At 41.2% G+C, this 18,283-nt stretch overlaps 1 protein-coding gene across 3 annotated transcripts in view; it reads right to left on the bottom strand.

The window, feature by feature from the left end:
* The window catches only part of DOCK1 (dedicator of cytokinesis 1), a 273,200-nt gene that overhangs the window by 110,057 nt on the left and 144,860 nt on the right, over window positions 1-18,283 (bottom strand). For all 3 annotated transcript variants that reach the window (XM_042863548.1, XM_042863546.1, XM_042863547.1), the window contains exons 28-29: window positions 11,326-11,427; window positions 5,127-5,221 (exon numbers count right to left, since the gene is read on the bottom strand). In XM_042863548.1, coding sequence (XP_042719482.1) covers window positions 5,127-5,221; window positions 11,326-11,427 — 197 coding nt within the window. The remainder of the gene's footprint in view (window positions 1-5,126; window positions 5,222-11,325; window positions 11,428-18,283) is intronic.

Here is an 18,283-nt window from a genome sequence, read left to right as displayed (position 1 = left end):
ACAAAGCACAGCAGATGATGGCGTAGCTTCAACAATTAAGCATCACTTTAAAAAAAACATCTAAGCAATGATTTTATTTTAGCTGTAGGTTGCTTGCCAGTAAGAACAACCTCAGGCCACTGAAACCCATAACACACATCAGGGATCACAGCTACACGTGACATTCTTCGGTTCACAGGCACACTGGCGTTGTCACACTATGGATGGACAGCCACACACACAGCCAAGTTAATTCTGAAGGCACAGTGTAGATCTGACAGGTACTGCTATGACAACCATGTAGCAGAACAGCCTACGTTTCCCAGCAAGTTCCAAAAATAAACATGTACCATTCATGCTAGCAACAGCAAAAAGGTACATGTTTACCAGACATCCCCCCCCATCTGTCTTCCTCCTCTTTCCAAGACTTTTGTTGCTGTTGTTGCTGTCTTTCAGATGGAAAAATCATGAAAATTCTCGCCCTGGTTTTCAGGAGGCATCACCTTCCCCTGCTGGGCAGGATGGTGTGGAGCAGGGCAGGGCACAGCCTCCATGCTGCATCGCCAGTGCCAGATGTGTCTGCTCTGCAAGGCAAAAGGAAGCTCACTCTCACTGAGAAGCATCTCATCCCCTCCTCTCTGACTTCAAAAGAGAAAACAACCACGGATTTTATGTAAATATGGACATTAGACACAAAAAAAATAGAACAGAAAACAGCAAATTCATTTTTCATAGGCAACCCAGCTTCCACTGGAACAGCTGCAGATGAAAGTACCAGCTACAAATTAATATATCATAAGGTCTACCAGAGGAACCGAGCATCTCAAATGCCAAAGTAAGAGCAGAGCTTACTTCCGTTTACAAAATGGTAAAGAGGAGCAGTTTAAATGCTCTGAGTTACCTGCTTAAGAGGAACCCAAATTTAACTTGTCAGCTTACGACAAAGTTAAAGTAATTCCTAAAACAATTCCACATCGTTTCTAAACAGCGCTTAGAAGGGAAAAATGTCAACAAAATGAAATCCCCGTTGATAGCCCAACAAATGATTTCTTCAAACTACTACAGAGAAAACTGCCAGAGCGCTTTATCTTTCTGCAGGACATCTCTGGGACCAAGAAGCTGCCTCCAAAGCTCTCCTGTCCTGAGAGAGGAAAAGCTCCCAGCTCTGCAACTGTCAGACAGAGCCATCCAGGTTTCACACAGTGAGACAGAAAAGCCACGTGGCTGAAGGTCCAAATGCCACTCCTGAGGAGCTGGGATGGTAGGAAGCAGCTATCACAGCTGCTGGAACCACTGCCAATAAAATCACTTCCTTCTAATTTGGGGGTATTCTGCCTTTACCTTGATGGGGAGCACTCTTCCTGAAAATACAAATCTTGCCATGAATGTGATTCAAAAGGTATCCCAAAATATTAAGTCGATTTATTAACAATTTCCAACAGCAGTACTAAAAAAAGAAGCACTTTCTCTTGCTCATCCTTATCTTTACGCAGTGTGGTAATGAACACATTTAGCAACCAGTTGCTAACAGCCTACCACGGTTTAAAAATCTCACTGAAAATGGAACTTGGAATTGCAAAGTTCCCCCCCAAGTTACAGCCCGGAGTCTGCCAACAAACACAGGCAGAGTCAAGCTCCAGCAGCTCTCTGTACATCATTTAGGCCATTCTCCCCTCCCTAAATCACAACCAGTGTCTTAACAGATGCTCATCACACTGTTTTTCAATACTTCTGCTGCTGGAGACCTTGCAGCCACCCCGAGCAATCCATGCAGCGCTCCCTGCTCCAGTGCCTCCCCAGCCTCAACCTGCATGTTCCTGGTTAGCTGATGACCAGTATTTCTTGGCAATTCAATGTGGCTTTAAGAAGATAGCCCCCATCTGCTCCACTGCATAATTTTACTCATCTGACAAATATTTATCTACTTCCAGCCCCTCTGTCTTCCCCTTTCCTTAAATGCAACCGAGTGCAGTGGCCATTTCAAGTCAATAGATAGCTTAAGAATTAATATTTAAATACTATTTGGATATTCTTTATAACCAGTCACCACCAAGCACCGGCCTGGTATGGGTAAGGCTGGTGCCAGTACGTACTGGCCTGTGAGGCAGTCTGTCTTGGCTGGAGAACTGCCTCTTGCTCTCCTCTTAGAAGCATTTGTTTCAATCAGAACTTGTTATGCTCTATTATTCACTTCTGCCACCCCGTCTTCAATTCCCCTTTCCATCTCTGTTGCTTGGATATTGTTGTTTACAACTGAACAGCAGCTGATCCAGACCTAAATTTGACAGTAAAAGGAAAAGCTGTGTTATCAGTTTGGATATTCTCTCCTTTTCCTCCCTCTGACACCTTCCTCAGCACAGCACCTGATGAAGCTGTGCTGTGATTTCCACAGACACCGGGTGCCATACTGAAGATCTGCACACTGACAGCACATCAGCACCACTCAAACCTCTGACACCGGATTAACAGGTTTTGCTAAGGCAATAAACACTGTTTGAACTTAAATTAGAGAGGCCTGTAAACAGAGCATTAAGCGACAGATCTAAGAACGAAAATTAACAACCATCTCTTTGGATATGAAGACCTGTGTTCGTTCCAGCAGGTCCAACAGGTGGCAACACAGGACTACCTGAAATGAAGGCTGAGCACAAAGGTAGCCCTGTGCATGGCACAGCATGGGGACAGGCAAAGCAAAGCACTGAACCACAAACACAACAGCAAATGCAGCATGAGAGCAACTGATGCTATCAGGTGCCTAAGTACGTATGTACAGCTAAGATGGTTGAACAAATTTGTTTCCCACTTTCACATATACATCATGCAGAGGAACCAATGGACTCACAACCATTCTGGGCATAGCTACAAATTAGTTTGCTTAATTTGGCTCATGCCACCAAAATAATGTGCAGAAGTACTTTGCAAGAGTGAAACAAAACTGCCTGCCCCGAGTCCTTTCTACTAAAAGGAGCACTAAAGAGACAGAACCTGTTCTGATTTTTTTTTCCTAGTTTCCTTCAGTAAAAGTTTATGGATGTGAAAATAAATGGATCAGGTGGACAAAAGGTAGTTAATAATGCTGCTTCTTGTTTTCAGAAACTATATTAATTTAAAAAAAAAAAAGAAAAATGAAAAGCACTCAAATCAATTCAGAAGCATTTACAAATGAACCGATGTAATGAAAATTAACTTGCAAATTAAGAGATGAACAAACCCTTGGCACTGCTGCAGATATTCATCAACACCAGAAAGACTTGAAAAAAAATTTAAAAGCAATAGCAACAAAAGGCTTTACATACTAATGAGATACATAGGGTACTGCAGGCACCCAAGAAGGGGCATGGAGCACACCACTGCCACTCCTGCTCCTTTGGGACGTGCAGTTTGGCATGGCAGGAATCACAGAGCTGTAGGGGCTGGAAGGGACCTCCAGAGATCATTGAGTCCAACCCCACTGCAGAGCAGGCTCCCCTACAGCAGGCTGCACAGGTAGGTGCCCAGGTGGGTCTTTGAACACCTCCATAGAAGGAGGCTCCGCCACTTCCCTGGGCAGCCTGTTCTAGTGCTTCATTACCTTACCATGGAGAAGTTCTTATGAACATTTGTGCAGAACTTCTTATATTCCAGGAACGAAAGGAAGACCAGACAGTACTTTAAGAAGAAGAAAACCAAAGTCCTGACCCTATCTGAGGGCCTCTGCATCCACATCCTCACCATACCAGGTTTTCAGATGAGAACTGCCTGATTAGAGTCCCTTTGTGCTCTAAGGAAAAAAAAAAAAAACACAGAGCAGGGAAAAGCTCTTTCTTTGCCTTCACACATACATTTCTATGACCAAAATTCCACAGTTAATGAACAACAACAAAAAGCAACAGAGGTTAAAACCGCACTCAACTGAACGCTGTGGAGTTACCTGGCCATACTGAGAAGATAATCTGAGGAATGCCCATCTCCATTAGAGCTGGGGATAGAGCAGCTGTGCTGGCTCTCAGTCACAGCGTGACATGGCTGGCACTGCGAGCAGCCAAGCACAGACCTGCCTGCTCCTGTTCCACTCTCCTCCAAAACTCAACGAAGCACAGAGGTGCTCTCCTTATTGAAAGGATGCTGATAACATACGCTGAGAGGCTTTCCAAAGCACCTGCAACAAATCTCTCCAGATAGCTGGGAGTTCTTGAAGCAACACCACTTTCACAATTAAAAAAGAGGAAGAAGAAAGAAACCCAATGAGCTTTAGATCTTCCTCACCAACCCATCTGAAAGCCTTCTTCTTTCAGAGCAGCAGGTGCTTTGCAAGCAGCAGCCGCATGGAGCGTGCATCTGCAGCTGATGGATCTGAGAGCTGGCTGCACCTAACTCATATTTATTAGCAGTGGGTTTTATGAGGTGGTTAAGGCAAGTTCAGAAGCCAGGATTAAAGTTATGGTGAGTTTTTATAACGAAAGTAGGAACTGTAGTTGAGGGTTTTATGTAAGTAAACACTGACAACTTTACAGCCACGGTAGCTACCAGTGAGCACAGAAGAGATTTCTCCAGGCAACCAGTAAATAAAATGCTTTTACTCATACTTCCATCATAGTACAAATAAAAGCATTTGACATGTTTAATAAATGTCACAAACACAAAATATTACATCAAAGCGGGTTGAATAATGACAGTGCTGTAATTATTGAGCAAAAAAATAGGGATTAGAAGTATTGGCAGCTTGTTTCTTCATCACCAGGCTGCTGGAACCTGGCTTTAAAACGCCCTTTCAGTTCCGTCTGATTAATACCACCGACAACTTTTGAGCACATAACTCCCCACCAGCATACCATAACCACTGGTTTTTGTGGTCAGACACAAAACATGGCATTGATCTCCAGAGAAATAAATTCGTCATTACAAGATACGCATAGATCCCTCCTGCAGCCTGTTCCAAATTACAGCTCTCTGGATGATGCCACCCATCATTTGCTGTGTCCCAGAACGGATCTCTCAAACACTGTACTGAAAACTCCAAAGCCCATTTTTAAACAATTGTTTGCATCACAGAAGAAGAAAAACCCCTAGCTGCCGCATTGTGTTTTACTGTTTCCAAGCAACACTGTTGTTTCAGATCAAACATGAAACAGCCATCTCGGAGCTGCAGTGCTTTCCTCTGTACTTACTTATTCTGCATCATGTTCATTATAACCCAGTCGAAGGGGTAGACGTTCTTCCCAATGAGATTCTTGAACATGATGAATGTTTCCATTAGAAAATCCTAAAAGAAGAAAAAAACATTTGGAAAAGACTGCTCTTACAGATGAAAAACCACAAGTGATGGTGTCAGTTATCGATGATGAGATTCAAAAGGCACTTGATTGCCCTGCTTCATAAGAAAGCAATTATTCATAGAAAACATACATAAATGCTACCGAGTCATATTTACATACGATGTACCTAAGTGCTACAATGATTCTATTTAAGCCTTTCAGGAGCTGTATCAGGAGCAAGCCTACAGCACAAACAACTCACTGCACTGCTGAGGAAGGAGCTCTGGATTGCCAGCTACAACAAGGAAGCTGCTTTAGAACAAAATGTTCTCCTTCCCCTACCAGAGGACCATGGAGCAAGGCCCTTTGTGTGCACACTGTACCACAGCACAGCAACATGTGGGACCTTTGCAGAGGTAGAAATCAGCAGAGAGCATACTGAGTTTTCCTTTTATTTGAATACATCCCCCTCAAATTTTCCCTTGCCCCAAAAGCAAGACAAAGTTAAAAAGAAATAAAAACAAAACACAACAAGCTAAATAATAATTATTAATAATAATTGGATTCAGGTTTCTGCTGTGGTACACATTAGCCATGACCTCAGGAGACAACAGCTCTTTTTTGGCTACCATGAGACTCCAGAAGACTTCCTCCCTGAAGGGAGCAGCAGTAATCGCTTCTGCCAGCGAAAACCTGACCCAGAAGAAAGTTAATTTAGTAGCACAAACCAATTTATTTCTACACAGATATAAACAAACATCTTTTTGGAACAGAAACCTGATGCACTTTGCAATGTAAATCATCTACAATTTGGGAATCTAAAATTGCTGTCTAACAATTTAAGTAATATCAAATGCTCAGAGAAAGACAGAGAGAGGAGAAAAAAGACAACTTAATGCAAAAAGTCCTTGATCCACTTCTCATAGAGATCAAAGTGAACTTTCACACTTGACCAAGGTTAGAATACTTTGCTACAGCTCTTCTGTATCTGCACGTATATTGGCTATCTTTAAAATGTCCAATGTCTACCAAAAAAAAGAAGTTAGATTTTCCAGACTTCAGACTAAGGCTGTTGTTTATGTAACCTTTCCAGTGAGAAACAAATAGAAAGTTATTGCACTCCCAAGTATTTCTTCATGAGCGAGAGCTAACAGCTCGGCCAGATTTTATCTTTGGATTCGATGTTCTTTTTGCAATACTTCCCTGGCTCAGAAATTCATTACTGGTTCAAAGCAGGGAGCTGCAGAGATCCTGAGGACACAGCACTGAGAGAAGTGATGTGAACTTGCAGCCTGGCACCAAGGGTCTCCTGGGGCTGCCCGAGCATCCCCACTCCTCAGGCAAAGAGAGCCAACAGAGCATCTGCTGCCACTGGGCATGTTCTCACCCCCAAATCTATGGCATTTGTAAAGTAACACCTGTGCTCTTTCCCTAAAAATCACTCCCAACAAAACAACATTAAAAAAAAAAGACATTTTGACATTAGTAGTACTGAGATAAAAGTTAGAACTGCTTGTGGTTAATGAGATGTTACTGTTGCATAAAGCAAAACTCATCCCAGACACACACTCCACCAGCTGGGTAAAACGTGTCTTCATTTAAGGGCTCAAACTGCGTACTTCTCTGCCCATTTTTCATGCACTTTGGTGAGTTATGTAATTTCTAATAATCACACTGTGTATTTTGCTGCCCAAGCACTGCACACTACTTGTTTCACTGGAGTCATGCTTTTTTCCTGCTGCACATATCGAGCGACTTCCTTACCGATGCTCCTTCACAGCTCAGTAACTGAAAATTCCAGTGGAAGTGGCACCGTGGGAAGGGTCATCGCCTACCCAAGAGAACAGATTTAAGCTCACAGTGCTTTTTTTCCTCCCTTAATATTTTATGAATACAGATGTATACTTTCTTTCATCCGTCACCGGTTTCAGCTGTTGAACCTCGGCATACTTTGCTGATCAAGCTGCACATGAATGAATTTTTGTACACTTTGTTGATGATTCACATTCGTTAGTGACTCTGAAGGTTGTGCCACACAGGAGCTGCACTGGTTTGCTGATTCAGCTCTAAGTTCTCATCTACTGATATTTACATTTTAATAGCCCTAGTTTCACAAAGGTACTTTAAAAAACGCACCATAGCAACTGATGTAGTTATTGATCAACTAAAAGCGTGGAATGCTCACCAGCATGTGTTTACAATATTATTGTGTTTTAAATTTTGTTTTTCCTATTAGAAAAGCAAATGGTTTGCAGGGGCTCATATGGAGCAAAGTGTGGCTTTTTCATGGGGAATGGAAACGGCGGGGGGAGCTATCTGTTCATGCTGTGCTGCTGTGGAACCTGTTTATTTTCAGTACACCTACAACCAGAACAAATTACTCTGAACATCTGAAAAAGGATTCTCAAAATGTTCTGAAGGAACACCTCTGATCTCTCCCCAACCACAGCTAAAGATTATGTTTACTGTCCCAAGGAAGCATAACTCACAGTAGAGGGGACCCCATGGCCATCCCCATGCAATTACAGGGAGAAACCAAAGCAAGCTCAGCGTTGGAGCTGAGCAGGCTGTGAGAGGCTCCTCCACACTGCTAAGACTCCCACTCCAATACACCTGTACCACTAATTACATTTTTCATAACTCTGAGTAAGAGTTCAAGATTTTATGAATAAAAATAGCTAGCTAGCTAAAATACATAGGAACGTGAAATGCAAGGGAGGAAAAGCAATTAAAAAATAAGCATTTCTTGCACCTCTTTAGGCCAAGCTGATGAAAATTTCAGCTTTATTGAGTTCCGAATTATACTCCTAAATCAAATATGCTCAGCTACAGCTTTTCATTGCAACAACTGAACCTCCACTGAGCCCTGAAGCTGAGGCTGCCTTGTGAAGCCCAGCATCCAGCACTGCAGAGAGCTCTGGCTCTGCAGGGCATCCATCCCCTACAGCCCACTGGCACACACACCCTGCAAAGGCTGCTCAAGCTGCACAGTCACAAGACTAAGCTTCACAGAATCACAGAATCATAGGATGGCTTGGGTTGGAAGGGACCTCAAGGACCATGAAGCTCCAACCCCCCTGCTGCAGGCAGGGCTGCCAACCTCCATATCTAATACCAGCCCAGGCTGCCCAGGGCCCCATCCAACCTGGCTTTGAACACCTCCAGGGATGGACGGGGCATCACAGCCTCTCTGGGCAGCTGTTCCAGCACCTACCACTTGTCACAGAAGGATGGATGGTACTCACCCATTCACATTCTCACATTAAATTGAAAGCCCTAGGAGTGCAAGATTTTAAGGGGAGAGAAAGACGGAGGTACAGAAAATGGCGGCCATAAACATTATATAAGCAATTTGATATATTCATAAAGAATCACAGAATCATCAAGGTTGGAAAAGACCTCTAAGATCATCCAGTCCAATCATCCACCAATATTTCCCACTAAACCACGTCCCTCGATACCATCTAAACATTTCAGGACACTGTCTTGAATGCCTTCAGGAGGAACACTTCTAAGATATCCCACACAGCCAAGCATCAGCACATATTTTCTTTGTTAACTACTATCAAATGAACCTCAACAACTGAATATCAGGTTTACCAAGTAAAAAAGAAGATAAATCAGCTAAGAATCCAGAAGTAACCCCGGTGATCTTGGATGAGGTTTCATCTCAGGATGATAGTAGGTTTGACAATAACAAACTCCTTTTAGAAAGAGATACCTTAATCTGAACAGTTTCTAAAATTGAACTAAACAATATATTCTGCTGGGAGAGATAAGACTTAGTTTTATAACATTCCACCTCATCCTTCCAACATTTTAAGGTCAAGAAAGACCATTATAATATCTAACACAGGTCATAAAGCTTCATCTAGCCGTTCCAGAACCAAGCTTGTAACTTCCAGCTGAGATAGAGCACATGTTGAAGACAGGGTGATGAAGCAAACACAGCCTCCCTTACATTCTTCATTTAATTATAACTTATTATTATTATATGTAAAAGGACTTGGGATTCAAACAAAATCACTTTGGATCTAAAGAGGAAGACAAACAGGAGGCAGTGCTCCTGGGAGAGCTAGTACACACTATTCTGAACTGGGGTTCCAATTAACACTGAAGTCTCACAGATGAAGAAATACCTATGAGAACAGTAACTTCCTATTTGCTCCTCACTGAAAGGTTACCTTTTTCTTTGAACAGAGAAATTGGGTTGTATCTTCATGCCTTTGTCCCAAATGATGACTGAGTCACGTTTTTTATGGATGAAAAACAAAATAAAAGGAAACCTCAATGAATAAATTACTATCACTGCATTCACTACGTACTGCCATAATAGCACTGCTCCACACTTTTATTCCTATTACTTATAAAGACAATTTACAACACTATTACTTACCACAAACATACTAATGATTCAGTGGTTTCTCAGCTTACTACATACCTTAGTTTCCACTAACACACATATCAATTAATCAATGATGTTATTTACACATCTAATGGGCATGTTTTAAGTAAAGATACAAGAAGTATTACAGTAACGAAGCTTGGATCTGCTCCTCCGAGCCAGTCAGATGGCACAGCAATGCAAAACAAGCAGCCAAATAGTGCACGTCTGATAGAAAATAAAATATAACCCCAGCTACAAAACCCAAGAAGATGCAGAACAGCATGAATATACAGAGAGCCAGGATAAAAGAATAGAAGACACTAAAAAGGGACTTTTAAATATATTCAGTTAGAGTAAACCACAGATTCTCTAAACAATTTTCTCTTCTCTCTTCATTTGGTCGTTAAGAGCTGCAAGAGCAAATTGCTTTTACCTTTTTCCAGATAAAACTCTGTAATCAGTTTGTCTTTTCCAGAGCTACACGCTTTGAAATAGTTTAAAACTATAAAAACATTTGCTGTGGTTAACCAGGAGTGTTCTGCCCTTTTTTAGCCTCTTGCACAGGCTAAAACCACTATTTACCCGAGCCAGCTGCATCTAGTCTCAGTATTACTGGAAAACCAAGTGGGGAAAGAACACCTTATCAAAGGAAGAGCAACCATTTAATGCCATTATGTCCTCCTGCAGATCTTTGCATTGGACTCTGTCGTCACTGTTCTCAATCATCAGCATCATATTTCACTCTTCCAGATCAGGTGCAAATATGTTGAGTAACAGAGGCTCCAGCATCTTAGCTGAAAAACTGGCACAGGGCAAAGAGCTCAAACCTCACAGAACAGAAGCAGAAATAAAGAGGACAAAACCTAAGACAATAGTTTTTGTTCCACTGGGTAGAGAAGGAAGAAGAAAATGTAAATAAAGGTCCCTGTGAAGATTAAAGCACAGATGAAAGCTGCCTAAAATGCCTGACAGAATCCCTAACAGCAGAGTGGGCCACGTAACACTGCTGATCAGACTTCAGGTCATCTGCTAATTGATGGATCTCAGCCAACAAGTTTGGTAGCTACTTTGCAGCGTGCACTTGCCATATGGCAATGATAGTTTCAGGTCATTAGAGAGTTTTCTCCTTAGCTATAAGCTCTCTTCTATTATGCTCTAATTAAGTTGTGCTGTAGGATTAGCTAGGCTACCAAACGGCTCCGAGAAGACGAATTTCAATTATTATTGCTTATTTAACAACTAAGGGCATCTTTAAGGTTAAAATGCTTTGTATAAATTTTAAAGCTAGCAGGTCTGCAAGTAAAAGCTATTTAAACAAATGAACAAAATTGGGACATCTGGGAGATTTAATGATGGAAGTTCCTTTCCTCACGCTTTTTTTTCCCTTCCCTCTCCTTAAACAAAACAGATTCTTAGTAATGACTTGGAATTACTATTTCCTAATACTTTCTTTTAATTACTTTAAATCCAAGTCCCAGAGCTTGCTTTGAAAGTACTGAACAGCCCCACAGATGAGCTGCATTCCTGCAGGAAGGTTAATCTGGTCCTTTGCAAATTCCAAAAACGTCACACTGCTTTATTAATTATTTTATATTACATTTGTAACTCGAAGCATTTTGTCTCATTTCATAACTACATTTAAAAAAACAACGACAGTAACAGGAAAAAGAAAAAGCTACAACAAAAACAAACTAACTGTGGCTAGATGAAGGACATTACACTTACCACAACATCCGACCTCATCTTGCCAAAAGTCTTGATTAAATGAGCGTAGTGGTAGTCCTCCATTTGCCTTAAAATGGCAGTCATGCAGGCAACAAAACTTCCCTAGGGAAACGAAAATATAAGCAGTTATTGCAGATAGGGCAATATTCTACTTGCCATCAGAACACAGCACTGGTAGCCCTCCATAATGCAGCTGATAGAATTGCATCATTTAAATTCACGACTGGATATGCAAAAACCTGGCAAGAAAACCAACGAAACCCTTGAAATATTTCTCTGTCCAGTTTCATGGCTTTATTACCATCTCCACTGAAGATTTTGCAACATATTCTCCTTATAAAAACTGCTCAGGCATTAAAGGCTTTGGAAGGTAATAACTACTGCCAAAAATATCACACGATATCAGTATTTGCATTTGAGAAGTCAATACTATGCTCAAGGAAGAAATGTCTCAAAATCATCATATTGAGAATCACAGCCTAACCCCAAGTTTTAATTTATTGAGTGGCATTCTGAGATACTGTGATGCTTAACAGAAAGAATCCTAAACCCACTAACTCCCACAGAAATGGGACAGCAATGCCAAACCTCTCTCTCTCAAGCCATGGAAAACGTAAGAAGTGAAGAGGAAAGTTTAATCTTTTCTCCCTGGCTCACAAAAACATCACATCAGGACTCAAAAGCATATATTTTTTTAATGAAAAACCACTTCTCTTGCTACTGGAAACCCCAACCCCATAAGTGACATTTCTGCTGGTTCATACTCCTCCTGCAGCTATCTGCTAAGAACATGTTGACTGGTTATGGTAATAACAGCCACACTTTTTCTGATCTTTAATGAAGAAAAACATCATTGGAAAAAAAAATTAAAAAAAATATCAAGAGAACTGTTTAGAAAATAAATAATGGCCTATACGGTTCGCTGGAACTGTAAATTCACCTTTCTGTGCCCTCTTCAAGGTTATCCTACGTCGTGCACAGCAGGACAGAACACGCAGTACATTTTGATTCTTTCTAAGCACAGCACGGACTTTTTATTGTTTATTTTTAAGATCTTTATTATTTTCAATTTAGAATATTTATTGCTACAGCAGCCCAAGTAATTGAGATCAAATACAAAATGACATTAGGTTACCTGTGTGCATTATAAGCCCTCTTATTTACTCTCCAATGCCCCGAACTCCACCAGATAAGCACTCCTTCAATATGCTTTTCTCCTGCATCCTCCAGTTTATGGCTCAACTCCTACGTAACTGATTTTGCCCATGTGAGAACATTATTTTTCTACACTATGTAACCATCTCTGATGAGAGTTCTTTAGGCACATGCAAACAGATAAATGTGAAAGCAAAGGGCCAGCAGAGTTGTTGTTCTATGACATCAAAAGAGCTTTATGCAACGCTACAGCAGGAATAGAAGCAGTGGATGTACACAAGATAATGTTTACTACTATGAAATGTAAATCAGACTGGATCACCTCAAAAGAAAACCATTAACTGTCAAGGTGCCATATAACCAGCACAGTGCGTAACAGGCACTGTGAAAGAGCTTATGCTGCAAGGAGATGTTCAGCTGCCAACATTAAGGCCTCCTTCCTTAATAAGGTCATCAGTCAAAGTGAGGTTCCACTGAATCTTATCTGTTTCTAAATTGACTTCTGAAGCCTTCAGCCCAGCTGTAACTCAGCCCATGGCTCCCCACCGGGTCCTGGAGACGGTCCCTAAGCGCTCAGCAGAACTCAAGGCAGCCTTGGTTTTGCTCCCTGTACCTTTGTATGGATGCTCATTCATCCAGTGAATCTGTGAAGTCCACTGCTTGGCAAAGACATAAATGTGCACTTCTTCCGCATGAAAACATCATCCACACATTCACAAACACAATCCTTTTCATGTAAACCACCAGCAAACATCCAACCTCTGCTTTTTTGTACTTTCCAAGGCCTTCCAACACCTTTGATCATACTTCTGTGTTTCTCTACCCTTTTGATGTATAATGTAATGTACGCATCTGTAACAGCCAAAAAGACTAATTTTGTACCCCAGAAAATTACCATGGTAGCCCTGCATAAGGATAAAATGGAAGTAGAGCAACCATAGAACTTCCATCCACATTTTAACATCCATTTTCAGACACAGCAGCAGCCAAAGACAGCTTTCACCATCATTCCTGAATGGTGAGAATTGCAAGGGACACCTGAAAGTTTGATGTGCGGTCGGTCAACACCCTGCATCTACTGTGAGTGCGAAAATGGAAACAGGAGAGCGTGCTGATCACCTGGAATGTTTGCAGCAGAAAGAATAAACACAGAAGAACAAACAAGGTTGGCATTACAAATGAAACATGAAGGTGAGGGAATTCTGTAACACATTAAAATGATGATTAAAAAAAAAAATAACAATCCGAATACAAAAATCAACCACAGAAACTTGTTAAACATTTTCATGTCAGAAGTGATTCCTACCAGAACGCCTCGAGGTCCTCGGCAATTTAATTGTTATTTCTGGTTTCCACGCATAAAACAACATAGCTTTCTTCCCTTCTTAGTACCACCCTGCTAACACAAAACTCTCCTTCTTTAGCATGGAACTGTTCCCTTCTCTGGAGCACAACTCTTATGAATAACAGCTGAGGGAACTGGGATTGCTTAGTGTGGAGACGAGGCTCAGGGTTGACCTTCTCACTCTCTACAACTGCCTGAAAGGAAGTTTTGGCAACGTAGGTTTGGCCTCTTCTCCCATTAACTGGCAAGAGGATGAGAAGGAATGGCCTCATGTTGCGCCAAGGAGGGGTCAGGATGGGTATTATGAAGAAGATATGCTCTGGAAGAATGGCGGGGCACTGGAATGGGTGCTCAGGGAGTGCTGGAGTCACCAACCCTAGAGGTGTTCAAGAACATGTAGGTGTTGCATTGAGGGACGTGGTTTAGTGGGAAATAGTGGTGGTAGGTGGACGGTTGCACTGGATGGTCTTGGAGATCTTTTCCAACCTTGGTGATCCTACGACTCACACACACTGCCCACTCACACAACACTTCTCTCTTGGATCCTACCTGCTAAAATGGGACAAATGCCTTGCTGGTTAGGAAAACATGCTTATTATCAGAAAAGTATACGACTCGCGTCACTTTGAGGTATCACGTGCAGCCAGCACGCTCTTAATTACAACACTAATAAAAATCTGCAATTATTGTGCAATTTTTTATTTATTATTTCTGTTGTAGGTGTTTTTTTAATGCTGCCTATTCGCTATTCAGCAATAGCTAACGTTTTAAATTTTAATCTTCAGTTGATTTTTAATTTTCGCGTGGATCCAAAGACTGTTGCCATCTTCTGCTGCACAGCACTCCAAGCAATGCAAAGACAGAAACCCGAAAAACTAATTCCCCCCCAAAAAAAATCAATTTCAATTTTAACTTTAGGAGTAATTGCAAACCTACATTAATACAGCAAGCACTGCAAGGGCAACACAGGGCTTGCCATCGCCCCGTGTGATTATTAGCTATTTATTCACTGAAACAGTGTGAAAGCTCAGACTCAAGACCCTTCCACATCCTTCCTTAGTTTGTTAGATACAAACACTGGAAATGAATTACCCAGGAAGAAGAGAAAAAGGGAAAAACAGACCAAAGACGCCAATTCTTCTTCAGAAAGAATGCATTATTATTCAGACAACAAAGTGTACATAAGATGATGTCATTCCAAAACATAAACTTACTTCTAATTCCAGAAAATACATTCTAAATGAAAACTTGGAGATGCTCACAGATACTCAAGAAGTAGTTGTTTTCTTATATTATTTTTACAATAAAGTACCAAACGTTCAAACGGCTCTTTAATATCTGTAGAAAGGGAAATTTTAATATAAAATAATCCTTCCAAGCAATAGCAACACTGAAAAAATTCAGATACTCCCTGCAGTAACACAGCACATGTAATGCTGTTTTTCTGCAGGGGTAAATCATCTCGTTTTAAATAGCCTGGTCCCTGGACAAGAAAGCTCAGGTCCCAAACTCTCCAAATCTACCATCCAACACAGTGACAGCAAGAAGAACTGAGCCCCCAGGCCCCTGCCCTGAGTGGATGCTGAGGCTCTGATCCTACTTTAAAATCAATTCTGGATGAACAAAATCATCCCAATTACTGCTCCATTTAAAGGAAAGGAAAAGCCACGCATACTGGAGAAGAATGGAGGAAAAAAAACAACAATCTCAATGCAGAGAAACCTCTTTGCCAAGGGAAGCAAAAAGGACCGTCGTACAGATCGAAACCCAAACACGAGATCACGTTAGCTTGGCTGGAATTCATTTTGCAAAAGGATTATTTATTAGAACCTTGGTGACACGCACAATGAGAATATATACAAAACATTCTCTCGTCTGAAAGTGCTTCGTGCTAACTTTTGTAGGAGGCAAGCAAAAAAAAATTAATGAGGTATTTTAGCAGCACCATTTATCATTTTTCTAAGGCCCTTTTTCAAAGAAGTCCATTTCAGCCCCAAAATGCTTCATTTTAAAAAACTCTAAAGAGTCTCAGTGTTAAATAGTTTGCCCTTCAATTGAAATCACAGTGCTTAAGATTTCTGAAGGTCAGCCCACTTATTTTTGGTTTTCTAACTGCAGTTGCCTTTCCCCACGCTACATTACAAACGATTTCACTGAAAATCTACAGAACTGCCCACAGATCCATTTGAGGTGTCTTATCTTACGCTTTTATTAACGCTAGTGAAAATACATAGAAGAACAGTATTTATGGGCAAGGTTAATATTCAAGAAGCAAAAAAAAAAGGAAAAAACACACAAAAAAATCAATTTTTATGGAATTCTGCAGACACAGCATTTAGCACAGTCTATAAAATCTAAACAGAACCATCACAGGATTTAGAATTACTTATTTTTTAACGTAGCCAATGGTGTTGCACAACGCCTTCCATCCCACTTGGGTGGAAGCAGGACGGAGCTGCAAAGCAAAACAGGTCTGATCCATCTGTGCATCCCCCTCTATTTTAGGAATTGCTTCCATACAGGAGCAACCTCTGAGGAAGGCCTCAGAGATGCAACGAACACCTTTCTCACACCAGGGAAAGCCTTCCCTCTTGTTTATTTTAGGTTTCTCAATGCAAGATTATGTCTTACTTGCTTCATATTATTGTTTGGAAACTGATTTACCCTCAAGATCGTTGGTTGGAGAGGATGCCAGCAGGATGGGACTATGCAATCAGAAAGAAAAAAAGATAAGAAATAACCAGATTGTTCTTGCACCCAAAGTTCATGGATCCTACAGAACAAAATTCTACCTTTGACTAAACGCATCTGAGTCATAACGTTAGCCAAAGCCATCAGCAACAATTTTAGTTATCCAATATGAGCAACATTGGAAACCGTGTAAATAAACTACAACCAAGCTGATGCAGGCTAGATAAAGAAGTTATGTTTTGCAAATAAAAGGATGAAAACATTTAAGATAAAAGCAGCATCCTATGATAAGAATGATTACGCTGCAGCCATTCCAGCAACTGTGACAGCCTACAGTACAATGGATATTGTCTGTGTGCAAGGAAATCACACCACAGCAAGAAAGCCCTATGGCTACAATCATGGGAATAGCATGGGAAGATTCCCTATTAGCTTGTAAATGAAGACAGGCAATCCTGCTTGATGAATATACGTCTAAAAGAAACAGCCATTTCTAAGCCAAGTTATTCTATTTTTGGTGCTTCTCATTTGACTGTTGTGATATAAAATATTTAACAGCTGGTTTATTGAGGGACTCAAAAAGCTTGAAAGAAAGATCAGAAAAATATGCAATCAAAATTTAATTGATAGAAACATGCAGATTAGATATCCTTGGGTTAAAAAGGAACTTTCAAGAAGGGGTCTCTGGGGAAGCTTTTTGAATTTTTGAACTAATTTCTGCCTTTGGTTCATAACCACATAAACCATCACACTGTGCTACAACACTGTCAGGATAGAACAGGCAGAGGATATGGGAGGAGATTGTACAGGGAGGAAATTTGATGGGGACTCATGCTTTGGTTCAGCGAAGGGCGATACAGTCCTTGCAGATAGAAACTACAGCAAATCTCACCAATGGTTAAGAAAAGACAGGGCTCTCTTTGCATTTAGATGTTGTACTGAGGGACACAGTTTAGTGGGGAAATACTGGTGGTGGGCAGATGGTTGAACTGGATGATCTCAGCGGCCGTGACCAACTTTGGTGATTCTACGATTCTGTGATTTGTACGGTCTGAAAATTAAAACAGGATTATAGTCCATGTTCTCATTCCCTGTTCCCCAAGAGCAGGGAAACTGACTCAACAGGCAAAGATAGCACTGCTGAAGCAGTCAGGCCCTCGATTACAGTTTTCTGACTTTAACTTTCTGCAATATTTACCATAATGGCCTGTGATTTTGTAAAGTAATTAGGAAAATACGATTTCAGAAGTGTTTGCATTTTAAGCTAGACCTTCATTACATACATTGACAGACAAGAAGCACTCGAAAGATTAATTATCTAGTAGTAGCAAATGGGATTTCACAGAAGTGAAATTGCTCTTCCCTGCCAACAGGAGTCTTCTAATATTACCTATTTCTTCACCTGTAATCTGGCTCCCAAATTGGACTGCACCTCTACAGGACAGATGCAAAGAAAGGCACACAGGAGGAGCCTGGTTACTGCTCGTATTCCTTGCAACTGTCAATCAGAAGGCAGAGAGTGATTCACCAGGGGAGTGAGAGAAAGCGTGATTTCCACCACAGCGTCACAAAAGCAAAAGCACAGAGAGAAGAAATGATTTACTTGGGGTCCCGAGCAGGAGCTGTGAGCACAGCCCTGCTGCCCACCGTGAGCCCCAGACACACCGGGACAGATATTTTGTTGGGAGTTCTTTTGTTTTGCTTTCTTTTTCCCTAGGAATTTTCTGCTGGGCACTTTTCTCTTTGTCATACAACCTGCAGGCTGTC

This window comes from Lagopus leucura, unplaced genomic scaffold (assembly GCF_019238085.1).
Source record: "Lagopus leucura isolate 7727_CA_CO unplaced genomic scaffold, USGS_WTPT01 Super-Scaffold_741, whole genome shotgun sequence".
NCBI lineage: Eukaryota > Metazoa > Chordata > Aves > Galliformes > Phasianidae > Lagopus > Lagopus leucura.
The sequence above is the reverse complement of the archived record's forward strand: the minus strand, read 5'-3'. Positions and strand labels throughout refer to the sequence as shown.